Source organism: Eublepharis macularius, chromosome 7 (genome assembly GCF_028583425.1).
Source record: "Eublepharis macularius isolate TG4126 chromosome 7, MPM_Emac_v1.0, whole genome shotgun sequence".
In the NCBI taxonomy this organism is placed as follows: Eukaryota; Metazoa; Chordata; class Lepidosauria; order Squamata; family Eublepharidae; genus Eublepharis; species Eublepharis macularius.
The window spans coordinates 130,409,549-130,425,468 of NC_072796.1; the positions used below are offsets into that span (position 1 = coordinate 130,409,549).

The 15,920-nt window shown below is 45.5% G+C and overlaps 1 protein-coding gene across 1 annotated transcript in view; it reads right to left on the minus strand.

The window, feature by feature from the left end:
- Positions 1-11,944: 11,944 nt before the first annotated feature.
- DNAAF11 (dynein axonemal assembly factor 11) overlaps positions 11,945-15,920 on the minus strand; it is a 46,381-nt gene continuing 42,405 nt past the window's right edge. Inside the window, exon 12 of the mRNA XM_054985220.1 lies at positions 11,945-12,316. Coding sequence (XP_054841195.1) covers positions 12,130-12,316 — 187 coding nt within the window. The 3' untranslated portion in view covers positions 11,945-12,129. The remainder of the gene's footprint in view (positions 12,317-15,920) is intronic.

The following is a 15,920-nucleotide window of genomic DNA, read 5'->3' on the forward strand; positions in this document are numbered from 1 at the left end:
AGCAGCTTCTCTATAAGTAGTTCTTGTCTTTTCCCAGTTAAAGCTCTTTGGTCCCATAAAGAACCTGATAAATAAATAGTTATGTAAGCCCCAGAAACCTAATTAAAGAATTCCATGTTTGGGCTGTTAGCAGAGTCTATCGTTCGGCATAGGAAACATGAGTATAGGTAGTTGTGAGCTTGTTCTTCTGGCTGATGTGTATGCAGGAGAGAAAATAATAAATCATATGCTTGCTTTATATTAGAAAAGAAATGAGAGTTCTTTATTGTAGGAGCTCCATACTCTGATAGGAGAGGAGGAGAGGCAGATCCTAACTATCTATCTAGTCTAAGGATGGACATGGATGCTAGGACAAGGCCTGCATCCATGCTGCCAAGACGGAGGGAGGAGAAGGAGAGAGGTGTTGCCTGGAACAATGCCAGGAAGAGAAGAGGTGAGAGAGAGGAAGTCAGGAGGAGGAAATCCTGAGAATACCAACCTACATATCAAAGGACAGTCAGAACAGTAAACCATAAATAGTATACAGAGTGCCCTGACTTGTCTATCTTTCTAACTCTTTGGTTTGTCCTCCTCTGAAACCTGAGGAGAGAGACAGCCCTGAATCCTTCTCTTCCAACAAAACTCTTGGGGCATTCCGTGCAAGGATGCGCTCTTCCTTCCGATGCCCCAGAACTGCCCCCAAGCAGTAAAAAGGGTCCCAGATGAAGGATTAGGTCAATGCCATAAAAGATTTTGCAGCCAGCGTGGAAGGCATGTCACGCCTGCCACACAAGCTGCTCTGGGAAGCCGCACTTGAGAATGTAGGTCTTCTTAATTAAAAATAAAGCAACGGCACACACTTCTCCCTCCCCACCTGGGAGTCTGAAATAGCATCAGGGACCCAAGCGGAATACATTGAGGGTGTTAGCCAGACTGAACTGCTTTCATCAAGCAGTAAGACACATTAGTAGCAGGAACTGTCGAATTAGCATTCGAGAGCATCAAAAGAGACCTCTTTTATCCAGCCCAACTCAACATGCAGAGCAATTTTTTTTAAAAAAAGATGTCACTGCTTTAAGAACCAGATGCAAATCTTAGCCCTGACCTACACACCTTTCGCCGTGCCCTTAAGACGTTATTATTCCAACAAGCGGGGCTGGCCTAAATGTGTTTTAACTGAACTGTCCTGTTTTGAGTTAAATTATTTAATATGTTTATTTTATATTCTTAGTGTTTTATATTTGTATGTTTTACTTTTGCTGTATACCGCCCTGAGTCCTTCGGGAGATGGGCGGTATAAAAATTCAATTAAAGTAAAGTAAAGTAAAGTAAAAGCCCGGCACAGAGCTCTGGGAGACACGCTTTTGCATAATACAGCATGGTCTATTTAGAAGAGATGTGTTAGTTTGTATTGTCAATATCCAAGGTACATACCATCCCATAAGGAGATTGTTGTTGGTGTGTGTGTGTGTGTGTGTGTGAAAAGGGGGAGGGGAGGCTTCTGGTGGCTGTTTAACTTCTTTTGCTAGCCCCACAACGTTGTACAAAATAAGCAAAGAAATATCTCAGATTGCATCTCTTACATTTCATAGCCTTTCCCCCCACACGTCACAATTTTATTTTTCCTTTCCTCTCTGCCCAGTATTTCATGCATCCAACAAAGGAGGTTCCAGACCCCAAAAGCTTATGTTTCGATAATTCTGCTATGCCTAAAGCCTCATGTTTGCTGATTTTTGCTGCGCAAGATAAACATAGTCTCCTCTAAGAATATGGAAGCATCGTAGCGGACCTGTCTTTCTGCTATACACAATTTCCATTTCGTCTGCAAGGAGAAAAGGGTTTTTTCAACCGCAGCACATGTGAATCTGAAGACAAGGTTCTGGTTTGCACAAAATGAAGTTTATTTATTGATTTGATTTGATTTGATTTGATTTATACCCCGCCCTCCCCACAAATGGCCTCAGGGCGGCTCACAACATCCATACAATACAATAAATTAATCATAAAAACTGTAAAATCAGTAGCAATCTTAAAACAGTCATTAAAATAGTCCAGGTGCCTTATATATAAGCTACTTAGATAAACAATTGGGAGTCCGCAGATGGGCCATAACGTATGGGCATTCCTAAGGGCCAGGCTGTATCAGATGCAGAGATTGTGAGTGTGAGAACGAAGCTACAAGTGACGAATTACACTTGCCTGGCAAGTGAACAGACTCACGTGTATTCCTCCCTGTTCACTTGCACTCCACTTGATCAAGTGGAGTGCAAGTGAACGGCAAGTGAACAGGGAGGAATACACGTGAGTCTGTTCACTTGCCAGGCAAGTGTAGTTCGTCACTTGTAGCTTGGCTCTGAGTCTCTCTGCAGGTATTTATTTAAAGTAGCCTTTTGTGTGTATGGATCATACTGGGACTGTCAGAGAAGGGCTACTTTAACCAGATGTAAACAGCCTCCCGGAGTGGCTGCCCTTGCAGAAGGAATAACACTTTGTGTCCACATGTGATCTAAATCCAAAGAAAACAGCACTGCGTGAAAGAGCGAACCTGCCCCCTCCTTGTACCGTGGCTCCAATCCAATTTGGACCCACAGAGGGCTAGTTTTAACTTTGAAAAAGGACTTGTATGAGGGTCTGATCACAGATCTCTCCTTTGCCTTAGAGAAAAGGGACTAGTTTGAAAACTTGTCAAGGTCACAGAATCTCCCAGCACTCAGCTCAGTCATTTCCTGAGAACACGGTTGGCCCGAGGCATCTCTGAGCCTTAGGCATAATATTAAAATGGGTGGTCTCTTGGGATTTCTTCCCAGGGCTTGGAGTTCATCTGCAATCTTCTTTCGTTTTCTGAATTGCAGTAAGCTTTCCCTTCAAACATGTACATACACACTCTCTTGCACTTTTAGGGGCTGGAGGTGGTGACAAAACAGCAGGGCCGGATCAAGGGGAGCGGGGTGGGGGAAGTCTGCCCCCGGCGCAGCCAAAGAGGGGGCGCCGGACACAGCTCCCAGCTGCCGGGAGTGCACCGGAGGCAGCGTGGTTGGCTGAGCGGCTGCCCGTGCCATTCGCTTGCCCAGCAAGACACAGGGAGCGCGCGGCAAGCTGGCCGCCCCCTCACCCGGGCAGGCGAATGACATGGAGAGCTGGGAGGCTGCCCGCGCTACTCACTTGCCCCGCTGAGGGGGCGGACAGTTTGCCACGCACTCCCTGTGTCCTGCTGGGCAAGCGAATGACACGGGTGGCCGCTCAGCCCTCCGTGCCATTTGCCTGCCCGGCTGAGGGGGTGGCCAGCTTGCCACGCGCTCCCTGTCCTGCTGGGCAAGCGAGTGGCATGGAGGGCTGGGAGGCCACCCGCGCCATTCACCTGCCCCGCAGGACAGGGAGCGTGTGCGGCAAGCTGGCAGCCCCCTCAGTGGGGCAGGCGAGTGGCGCGGGTGGCCTCCCAGTCGCCGTTGCTGCTGCTGCTCCACTGACGTCATCACACGTGGGGGACATGTGCGCATGCAAAGGCAGCCAAACTGCGCTTGTTCCCAGCGCTGGGAACACTAGATCCGGCACTGCAAAACAGAACTGTCTGGATATCTTCTATGAGGAGGCAATAGTCTCTTCTGCTCACTGGAGTAACTGAAATGGGGTCTTGAATGTGGCCCCAACCAAGACGGCTGTTTAGGATGGCCCAGCAACCAATAGCCAGACATCTTGCAGCTTAACAGGACATGAAAAGAGAGGAAGGCCTTTTCCCTCAACCTGCTTGGCCTAAAGCAGCCATTTTCTCCAGCCTAATGGATCTTTGTTGCCTAGAAATCAGGTGTAATTCCGGGAGAAACCTAGGCTCCTACTAGAGGTTCGCAACCATGAGTCTCTGTGCACAAGACATCTGACATGTGAAGAACATGTGTTGGGAGATGCAATGTTAGCCAGGAAGCAGGGCAAAAGCCAGCAGCAGGGCAAAAGCTTTGCTATACACTGGAGCTGTGTGAAGGGGCTGTGAAATACCAGAAGGGAAACCCATTATGATCCCATTATAACCTCTCCAGGTCCAAGCCCGGCTCTGGAAGACAGCTGCAGTCCATCTCCATTCCTTGTCTTCCCTCTGGTTGTGATCCCACACTGTTTTAGACTGGAAAGGTGAAACTGACAGAGCCTTCGGTGAGGTGAAGATAAAGTTAACAAGCCCTTTGAGGAGTGATCTCCGTCAGATCTGTCTTTTTAAACTATGCTTCCAGCTCAACGTTGCATCTCCCTATACTTGACAGTCACGTGCCGAGGTGTCTTGTGTAGAGAGACTCCATAATTCTGCTGGTGAGGGAAGGAGAGACTGGGAAGACCCATCCATTGGCATACTTTTATTAATTTGTATTTGATAATGGACACATTTCACAAGTTTTTTCCATTTCTTACAAACTGCCCCATGCTCTTTGGAGTAGAAATGCAGAGATGGTAGAAAGCTGCTAAATAAATTCATAATAAATCATTAACTGTAAAGCGAGTCCTAGGTGATGCTCCGTCCCCTCCGCGCCTTTACTCAGACGGTATCTTTTGCTAATTTGTTCTCGTTAGCTTCATTAATCAAACCCTGCAGCTCGATCACCATGGCTATTTTTAGGAAGTGAAGTCATCTTGGGATTACAATTACCATTTAACATAAAAATCACGTACATTTCCTAGATGGAAAAAAAACCCCTCACTTTTTAAAAAATGACATGCCATATTTCTGCGTTACCCTTTCAAGGGCAAACTGAGTGGGTTTCAGTTACCTCATTCACCATAAGCAATAAATCTGGTGGGAGATTTTAGAACGGCTCCTAGCTGTGGGGTTGTTGGAAAACACCATCAATCATTTCTCATTGACCTTTATTCACGCTGGCTATGAGAAGACTCATCGTACAGACACCACTGTTTTTTAAGATCACCCAAATTTATAGGATGCTTTATTTATTTGGATTTATTTCTATCTCCGTCTCATAAAAAAAGAGCTCGATTTCATGTTAATGTAATTTATGTTGATCTGTGTTCCACACTTTAGGGAAAGAAGAGACAAAACTTCCAAGTTGCATAACTTTTTCTGTCTAAGTTCTCCGGATCACTGTCAGAATTTTACATGTAAAAGCCAGGGTTCACAAACGGGGCCCCCGTGAAGAATCATTGTGGGGAGGGGTAAACAATTTGGAAATCTCTCATTCCCCAGCCCACAAAATGCAGTCTCTTGAGATTGCTGTCTTAAACTGGAACATACAACTCATATTTGGAAATATGCAGAGTCACCAAATAATATATTTTGAACAGATACAAATATTTCTGTATTTGAAACTTATAGTTTAGAGATCCGGAATAATCCCTAATATTGTTTCTGTAGAAAGCACGCTATGCTGCTTGCAAGAGAAGGAAAGTGAACCCTGGTCAGACAGCCTGGCCTGGCCACTTGAGAAAGGAAACCCAACATACCCCAGACAGCCTGGCACCAAGGGTGCTGGGGGCACTGTGCCCCTGATTGGTCTTGCCAGAAAGAGGACATGGCAGAGGCAGGGGTGGAGACATCTGTGTAGGAGCCCTGTAAGCTGAAAGAGACCAACCCTTGGCTTACTGGACTGAGAAGGGGTCAGTTTGGGGAGTATGGCCAATGTAGTAGCGGGAGCGATGTCTTGCCCACCAACTAGTGTGCCCAGCGAGCAGGTGTTCACACCAGCAGGGGACTTTGTCAGTCCACACCACTCAGGCCAGTAACCTGGGTCTGTGAAAAAGACTCGTTTTCCTTCAGGTGAACCTAGTTTTGAATAAGTGAATGGCATACTCCATACCATACAGAATATTCTCATTTGTTTGTTTGTTTGTCTGTCATTTATAGCCCACCTTTCTCACTGAGACTCAAGGCGGATTACACAGTGTGAGATTAGTACAGTCAATTTCAAGGTCATTTCCATAAAGAATGCCGGAGAGTAAACACAAGTTTACATAGCATTCGTAGGAATCCAATACATAGTTGAAGTTGGGGAGCCAGTTTGGTGTAGTGGTTAAGAGCGCAGGACTCTAATCTGGAGAACCTGGTTTGATTCCTCACTCCTCCATTTGAAGCCAGCTGGGTGACCTTGGATCACTCACAGCTCTCTCAGAGCTCTCTCAGCTTCACCCACCTCGCAGGATACTTTATTGTGGGGATACTGAAAACATACTTTGTAAACTGCTCTGAGTGGGTGTTAAGTCATCCTGAAGGGCAGTATATAAATCGAATGTTGTTGTTGTTGTTGTTACTAAGAAAAGCTAAAACAGAACATAGGCAATTCTAGGGCTGACATTAGGAGCACATATTTAAAATAACAGATAGCATGTAAGGCAACATAGTGGTGAAGTCTATGGTCCTTAACCCATTAGCAAAGCATCTGAGAGCCCCTCCCTACAAAACAAGAGCCTTTTTGAATAATTCGGTTGTGCATTGTTTGCGGAAAGCTAGGAGAGTGGGGGCTAAGAGAGTATGCCATGCTTCAGTCTGCTGCCTCATTCAGCTGCCCCTTCCCTTCTTGCAAGTGCTACTCCAGGACTGCTCACTCCCTCAACTATGCTGTATGCAACTGCAATGGGTAGATCCCACCTGCCCAGCACTGTCTGTCTGCTGCCCCAGTCTGCCTGCCAGGGCTGCCCAGGGTGTTTGCCCATTGCCCAGCACCAGCTGTCCTCTGCTCCATTGTGCCCTGCCCAATGCTGCCCTGGTAGTATTTGCACTTTGCAAGGCTCACGCACAGATTGCAGTCATTTCCTAATGTATGGCACTGCTGCCTGGCAATAGTGGCTGTTGCCACATCAGCTCAAGTCTTTGGGGCTGGCACAGGCGCTGGAAAAGAGTCAGAGGGCTTTGGGAAACCTTTTACAAAGCGTTTTGCCATTTAGTGTGTTTTTCAAAACTGGAAAATGGCTATTCCTATTGATTTGAATGGACTTCTGGATATTCAGAAATGCTGGGTTTTCTAAATTCTGAATTCCAAATCTGAATGGTTCCAATTTTGGTGCTAGTACACATTACGAGCCCTAAGGCTAGAAAAGGAATGCACTACTTAACAGCTAGGAGCCTCGTGGCGCAGAGTGGTAAGCGGCAGTACTGCAGCCCAAGCTCTGCTCACGACCTGAGTTTGATCCTGGCAGAAGGTGGGTTCAGGCGGCCAGCTCAGGGTTGACTCAGCCTTCCATCCTTCCGAAGTCGGTAAAATGAGTACCCAGTTTCCTGGGGGTAAAGTGTAGATGACTGGGGAAGGCAATGGCAAACCACCCCGCAACAAAAGTCTGTCAAAAAAAGTTGTGATGCAACGTCCCCCCATCAGTAATGACTCGGTGCTTGCACAGGGGACTACCTTTACATTTACCTAATTAACAGCTACATAGGCCAGAAGAATGGACTTTGATTGGAATTAAGTCTTCATATTTATGGATTTTGTCTGCCTTGAATTCCAACCCAAACCGTGTGTGTGTGTGTTGTTTTGTTTTCTGGAGGAACATACGTTATAGAATCATAAGGTTGGAAGGTACCTCTAGGGTCATCTAGTCCAGCCCTCTGCACAATGCAGGAAATTCACAACTACCTCCCCCCACACACACCCCCAGCGACCCCTGCTCCATGCCCAGAAGATGGCAAAACTACGAATTTTTCCTCTAATGGTTCACTTTCCAGGCCTCCTAGTCCTTGGCACTTTCTTTCTCAAACCTAGTTTGGCTGGGTATGATCCCCCCAAAAAGAATGAAGCCCAAGTGTGTTCGCAAGTTATCTGAGTGGAAGGATGTGTGTTTTTGAGAATCTTGCCCGCCATCACAGCCATTTTCCTCCTGTTGCCCCTCATGGCCACCATGTCCCCTGCTGTGCCACTGAAGAACATTTAAAAAATTCAGTAACTGCTATTTCAGTTTAGTGCAAGGATGTTATAACAGTTACTACAAGCGGCTCGTTCCTCTGAATCCCCAGCTCTTAAGCAAAAAGGGCTGTAGCCCTTTTTGCTTTGCATTTTTTGAAAAATGGAAGCTGGGAATTCAGAGAAGGAACTAATGTACATGGCGACAGACTGTTATTGCACAATAGTGAAATAGCAAGTACCATTTTTTTAAAAAAAGCTCTCCAGTACAGTGACAGGGAGGACTGCAAGGGAAATGGCAGCTGTCAGAGGAAAGAGCACACAAAACTCCTGTGGAGAAGCTTCCCTGGCGACCTGAATGCCCCTGCTGCATTTGTGGCATTGACGATGGGGAAACAAAGCATCCTTGTTGCATGGATGTAGCCTGAGTGGGTTGCATTGTGAGCGTGTAATACATCACCAGCCCCGCCCCCTTGACATCATCAGGCCTTGCCCTATGAACCTCAGGCATGGAGATGTTGGGGATTCAGCAACCTTTAGCACTGAAACAGGTATAACTAAGATCACATACCTTATTATACTCGTAACATGCAAATGGCAGGTGCCGACCTGGTGACTTCTCAGTGTCTTTACACTGCCCGCTTCTCAGCCCTCTTTAAACAGAGTATGGCAAGCAGCACGTATTCCCTTCGGCACTCTCAAGGGCACCGTAGTTCTTGGAAGAACTTGAGAACCAGAGTGGTTGCAACCGTTCTGGGTGCCACTTCATGCTGCAGAGTCAGCAGGCCAAAGCTGCTTCCCCCTATACTACAGCAGGGATGCCAACTCTGGGTTGGGTAACCCCTGGAGATTTGAGGGTGGAGCCCGGGTAGTGTGAGGTTTGGGAGGGGGCGGTGCTCAGTGGAATATAATGGCATAGAGTCCACCTTCCAAAGGAGCCATTTTCTCCAGGGGAACTGATCTGGAGAGCAGTTGTAATTCCAGATCTCCAGGCCCCAGCTGGAAGTTGGAAACCATACACTCTGGACTGTATGTTTGGTCACCCCAGGCTTGAGGATACAGGATAAGCAAGGCTCCATAAATGGACGTTCCAGAGCATTTCTTAGGGGGTTGTGCCCCCCGCTGAAGAACCACAATTATTGCCCTCCTCTAAGCTGAGAGAGTCCTGCACAGAATGAAAGTGTATCCTAAAGGCCAAGGGCAGACCGGGAAGTAAAAAATGGTCGAAGAGCAAGCCAGAATGTGTGCCACCTGTCACACTACAAGCCAGTTTGGTAGAGGCCACACGGCTCAGCCATGGGTGAGAGCTCGCCCAATTTGCTGCAGCAGAGGAGGAGGAAACAGATCAGCCAATACCCATCGTGTGCCCTGCTGGCCAGGCCTAAGCTGAGGGGTCCCAATAGTGCTGGCAGAGCTGTTAGAGCTTGGCTGTTCCTGTTCCTGGCTGCCAATGAACCTTCAGACCAGCAATTCACCAAGAACTTTCCTTCTAAGTTAGATGTCCTGTCCACTCCTGGAAGGGACACCTTGCACAGTGCTGGGGCCCTACATGTGTCAGGTTGTCTTCTCACTTTGGTAGTCCCGCAGCCCCACCTGACAGGGAAGTGTATCCCAGAGCCCCCTGTGATGGCTTTCCTTTCGGTGGGCCCTTTTAACCAGGTGTTCTTGCCAGTGGCCGGGGCTGATCGTGAACTGAGGGGGGGACAACCTGAGGGATGGGAGTCCCTGCAGCAGGGGCACAGCTGGGCCATAAGCAGCACAGATTTTTCTCCCAATTCTGTGGCTCTCTGTCTAAACCATGACCGTTTATGTTCAATTGCAAAGGTAGTTATTTTAAGTGAAGAATAGTTCAAAGCAAATGTGGACACAATATTGAAATCAAAGCATTGACCCCTGCTTGATCTCGACAGCCAACAGCTGCTTCTCAGCAGGGGTTCTGAGGGAGACTGATGCCAAGGTTATATTTGGGCAGATTCTTACAATTCATTAACAAACAAGGAGCAGTTTGTGGCTGACGGGCCTCACTCCCGAGAGAGCCTTCCTTAGCCTGTGCAAACAGCAGGTACCGGGCATCCCAAAATGAAGATGGTGTCCACAAAAACACATAAAAAACACTGAATGGGTTATAAATGGAACAATTTTTTTTGTTATTATAGAACAAAAAGTTATCTGAGACATATTTGGCAGTTTTTGCCCTAAAAAACTGCCAATATTCCAGAAAACAACAAGATGCAAAGATATAATAGTGATGAGATACCTTCAGTGCCAGCTTGTACTCTTGTAATTTACTGTATGAAGGCCAAACCACGCATTATGTCACACATCTTTGAGTAGTGTACCCTGTGGGCATAGGATGACTGCTTGAATTGGCATTAGAAAACTTTCTGCTTCATTGAGGCTGAAAACCAAGAGCGACTCTTGAGCGGGACTGTCATTCTTTGCAAAGAGGCACCTGGCTACCGCTAATAAGAGATGGCTTTGAGGCTTGCAGTGGGGTTTGGATGCAGTGTGTGTGAATGAACAGAGACGTAGAAATACTAGAATATCAAACTTTGGCCTCCAGTTTTGAGTTGGGAAATCTGTGGACCTCTGCCTGATCTGCCAGCTGGGCACAGCTGATCCTGCTTCAAGCAGCAAAAATAAAAATGACACGGTATCACTGGTGGAGCCAGTGATGATTGGTGGTGCACATTGTAAACTAGGTAGTGCAAGGTCACGAATATTATCTGCCTATGGATCTCTCAACATGGGATCTGGCACACAACAGACAGGGGGCTTAACCCATCCTCTTAATAGCCCTCCTGGGGTGCTTTGGTAAATTAAAAAAGACAGGCACTCATACTGTGCCTGTCTTTTCCCCAGACTGAGGCATAAAACATCCTGGGAAGGGGGGCATTTCAGATTAGGAAAACGGTGCAAGCATTTTCCAGTTAGAGGATTCCAACATCACATGGAATTTGACCCTTTAGTGCATGCATCTCCAGATGTAGTGGTTAAGAGCAGCAGGACTCTAATCTGGAGAACCGGGGTTTGATTCCCCACTCCTCTGCTTGAAGCCAGCTGGGCCGTTTCCACACTACTTACCTTCATCTGGAACGCTGCGGAACGTCGCGAAAAAAATGTGGAAGATAGCGTCTTCTCGCACGAGTTTTGCGCAACATCGTGCAAAACTCGCAAAAGAAGACACTATCTTCCAGGTTTTCTTCGCAACGTTCTGCAGCGTTCCGGATGAAGGTAAGTAGTGTGGAAATGGCCCTGGGTGACCTTGGATCAGTCATAGCTCTCTCAAAGCTCTCTCAGCCCTACCCACCTCACAGGGTGATTGTTGTTGTGGGGATAACAACAACATACTTTGTAAACCGCTCTGAGTGGGAGTTAAGTTGTCCTGAAGGGTGGTATATAAATCAATTATTATTATTATTATTATTAAAAAATGAAACTTGCCATCTGAGCTAGTAAACCTGTGTCTGGCCTATATCATTTTAGGCTGCAGCTGAAGGTTAATGTGACTGCATGCTCCTTTACACAAAAACACTCCTTGCACATAGAAAACTAGTTCATCAGGGAGAACTCTTTTATCTGACATAGGCTGATTCCGCACACATTGGATAATGCACTTTCAATGCACTTTATCAATCGTTTGAGGTGGATTTTTTATTCCGCCCACAAAAAAATCCATTCCAAATGACCTATAAAGAGGATTGGAAGTGCATTATCCAATGTGTGCGGAATCACTCATTGTCTTTTTCTCTGACAATGAGAATCCTATAAAAATATTATTTTTCTTCTAAGAGCCAAGCTACAAATGATGAATTACACGAGGACTGCACATGAAGGGAGTCGCGATGTTACCTGGGAAGCTTGAGTTTTAAAAGACAGATCAGAAGGCTTTGTCAATTTCCCCTCTATATGCTCCTCAGAGGGTTTGTTAATTTCCTCTTCACCTCCTAGAACCCCAGGTGAAAGGGACAGAGTCTTCCGGAGGAAATTAACAAACCCTCTGAGGAGCAATCTCAGTCTCTGTAGAGAGGGGAAACTGACAAAGCCTTTCGATCTTTCTTAAAACTCAGCTTCCCGGCTAACATTGTGACTCCTTTCACGTGCAGTCCTCGGGTAATTTGTCATTTGTAGCTTGGCTCACAGTTACAGGGGACCTCCATCATGCTAGGGATTCAATGATTACCCAAGAAAATTAAGGTTTGTAGGAAAACATTTTTTGTTCTTTATCCAACTGAACATGGCAATGTGGTCATAGGCAAGATATAGATTCTTAGAACCCATCAACAATCTTCAGAAAGTCAATTAACACATATACATTGGTACATCAAATTAAAGGTGGGACCTCCGGGTCATCATCAAAGACTTCTGATGTGCTCTTGGTATCCACAACTCTTTGCCGCTGAAGTTTAATAGGTCCTTGTCCAATGCGCTGTTTTTCCTGGACAATGTTTGTCACATCTGGGAATGAGTACGTACTGGGGTCCACTTCCAGCTTCTCTGTTAGCACGTTCCTGTAATCAGAAATGAACAAGTGATGGCTATGTGCAGCATGTCGCTTTAATACAAAACAGCACAGGGGAATCTTCGTCGGAAAAACACTGGAAGGTTTATCTCTGCTGGCAGGATATCAGAAGGCATCCAAGACAGATGCTCATTAGTGCCGTTTTCACGACTCCCGAGAAGTTTCATAAATCAACCACAAGTCAGGAGAGTTTCCAGTAGCCAACTTGCTGGCACTTGAGCGCCTCACTCATTCCTTCTGCCAAATCGTGGTCATTCCTCTTTTTAGACTGTTCTTTTACATTGGAGACAGATGGCAGGGTTTTTAAGAGCAGTCTCAAGGAGGGATTTATTGACCATGACATGTACTTTCATGTGGGTTTCACAGGTTTTGGTAGTCTCCCAAAAGCGTGTAATGTTTGGTCGGAGGTAACAGAAGGGCATGGGTCTATGAAAAAAATGCTCCAAACTAGTGCCAGCTCCCAAACACAGAGGTGACTATGGCCTTCAAGAAGGGAAGGAGCTTATAGATAGATATTCTTTTTTAAGGGTTTTTGTAAGAATGTAGAAATTCCTTTTTCATAGGACTAGAGATAGTCACAAATTTATAAGCCCTACTAAATATTGCACTGTTGCTAATTGTATTACTCAGTTGTTTGATCTGGCTTCTAGTATCTTTTGAAAAACTAAGCAGTCGTTATACTGCTGGTATAACTTATCTATCAAGTTTAATAGGAACTGATCACTAATATTGTACTATCACAAAATTAATAATCTGTTATTTTTACTGCGTTCACTGTTTAATATGTTGTTTGTTTATGAAAAATTAATAAAAATAATTAAAAAAAAAGAAGGGAAGGAGCTCAGAGGATAGTGGTTTGGAGGTATCTAAAACGGGAGATAGGCCACTCTCCTGCCTTAGATACTCCAAAACTACTATTCAGCTCTGTGCTCCCATTTTTGCTTCCTGAAAGCTACCACCGGTGGTTCAACCAGACAGCTGCCCAGGAGCATGATGCTGATGTGCAACGGACCTCATAGCGCTTCACAGGACTTGAGAGCTAATGTGGTCTAGTGGCTGGCCTAGGGACGGGGAGCCCCAGATTCAAATGCTGATTTGTCTGTGAGGCTCACCTGGGCAGTTTCCAGACGGCTTACCTGGCTCCGGAACGTTGCGCCATCTTGCGGGGAAAACGCGAAATATCGCGTTTTCTCGCGCGAGTTTTGCGCGACATCGCAAAACTCGCGCGAGAAAACGCGATATTTCGCGTTTTCCCCACAAGATGGCGCAATGTTCCGGAGCCAGGTAAGCCGTCTGGAAACGGCCCTGGTATCTTTGGGACAATCACTCTCTCTCTCAGCCTAACTTAACTCTCTGAGCTGTTCTGAAGATAACATTGCAAGGGATCGGATTTTCAATTTTTTTTAAAAAAAACCTTCCCCGGGCCCAATTTGTGTTCTTTGCAAGGAATGCCTTCTTTAAAAAAAAGGTAAGAGGAAAGCCCAAATGGGCTCAAAATGCCATCAGAAGGGGAGGAAGAGCGCCTGTCTTCACTCGCATGTGAAAACAATGCACATTTCGGCTGCTTCGTTTGCACATTCCATGTGAAGCAGCAAAAGTGGGGAAAACTCCCCATGGTGTTTTGGTGTGGGAAAAGAGTTGCGGGAGAGACAGGAGCCCTGCATCGTCCCGCTGCAGCATTACGAGCCCATTCGGGCTCTCCTTTTGTTTAGAAGCCATTCCCTGCAGCAGCTGCGTGGCTGCACAGAACACAATTTGGGTCCAGGGAACCAGACGCAAATGGTTAAAAACACGAATGTGTGCCCTCGGTTCTGTGTGCCATTACTCAAGCATCAAGTTTTTCAAACATTCTGTCAGCTTTGTTGCTCACCCCTGCTGTTTCTCCCCAAATTTGCTGACCTCATCATGGCACGCATAGGTGCTAAATCAAAAAGAAACACAGACACGGAGGCAAGGCAAAGCCTTTGTTCAGATTTCTTTTTAATCCCCAGAAGGCCTGCAAAATACAGATTTTTTAGCTTATGCTGAATAATTTTCAACCAGCAATTTACTTTGCACCAAAAACATGCGTCAAGGTATAACTTGTTATGTGCTGAAGTGGCACGCTTTACCTACTGTCTCCACTGCAGATTTAGCTCTGCTGCCTCTTTTTTTACTATTTTCAATATATTATCTTAATTACACCAAATCGCTCCAAAGCAAAGAGGAAAAAAAAACACCTTTTGTTAGCAAACAAACAAACAGACAAACATTTGTTGCAATTTAAATAGATGAGTGTGTTTTACGTCGGATTATGTTGATACTATTTCTTTTAAATGTATTTTTAGTAGTACAATGAAATATAAAGCCACATCTCCCACGAATTTCCACCTGTACTTCTGTCTACCCCCCCATCCCGACTAAACAGAAAAAAAAAATTACAGTTAAACCTGGAGCCATTGTTGGGAATACCTCTGTGATGCCTTCTTCTTCTCTCCCTTCAAATCCCATCTTATTTAGCAAAACCCATTCACGCCCCTCCCATACTGAAGTTTAAGTCACCCCCTGCGTCTACTCCAGTGGAACTTCCTCTGACACAAGATAGCATAACAGGAAGTAGGAGGGCCATTTCATCCCATTCTCCCCCCTCCTGCATTGAGGTCCCTGTGCCATGCACCTTTCCCCCCCACAAAGACCTCCCAACCGCCAGCTTGCCTTGGGCCAAGTTTTAGGCCATTTTTAAGAGAATCAGCCCCCAGCACAAGCTGTCACTTCCACGTTGCATCAGAAATTATGTGATATCTTTCGAAACAGCAAGTCATGGTTTGTAACAAAGTGGAAATCTTATACTTCCTTTGATATTTCAAAAAGGCCCCTTTATTGAGGTTTCTATAATATGCCAACCACATTTCACTAAGAGTGTGTATTGTGCCATCAAGTCATTTCCGACTTATGGTGACCCTATGAATTAATGACCTCCAAATCGTCCTATCATTGACAGCCCTGCTGAAGTCTTCCAAGCTAAGGCTGTGGCTTCTGCTGTAGAGTCGATCCAACTCATGTTGTGTCCTTCCTCTTTTCCTACTGCCCTCAACTTTTCCTAGCATTATCGTCTTTTTTAGGGAGTCTTGTCTAATCAGGATGATTAGCTCAGCTATAATAATTAATAAAAAATTGTATGCTGATGGACCTAATAGAAGCAGTGATTTCTTATGTTTGCTATAAGCAGTTCACAATTGCTTAGTAACTTTGAAAAACGGTGTTCAGTTACACTGTGTATTGAAAGCAAGAATTCAGAGCTTTGTCTCAGAAAATAATGGTATAATGGCATTGTTTGTTTGCCAGATACTTTCAGCCAGAGTGTAATTCTTAAAAGGTAACATACTCAAGACAATGGCTTATTCTGTAGTGTCACACATGCGCAAATGGGACATGAGCTGACTTTGCACTAAAAGGTGACATGCATACTGAAATTTTTAACTGCAACATATACTATGAACCAATTATATTGTAATTAAGTACACTGATATTGTGATGTCAAAAACTCTATAAAAATGGCTGCTCAAGGGAGGAGACAGAAGGAAAATGGGGGGGGGCGCTTCTAATGCCTGGTT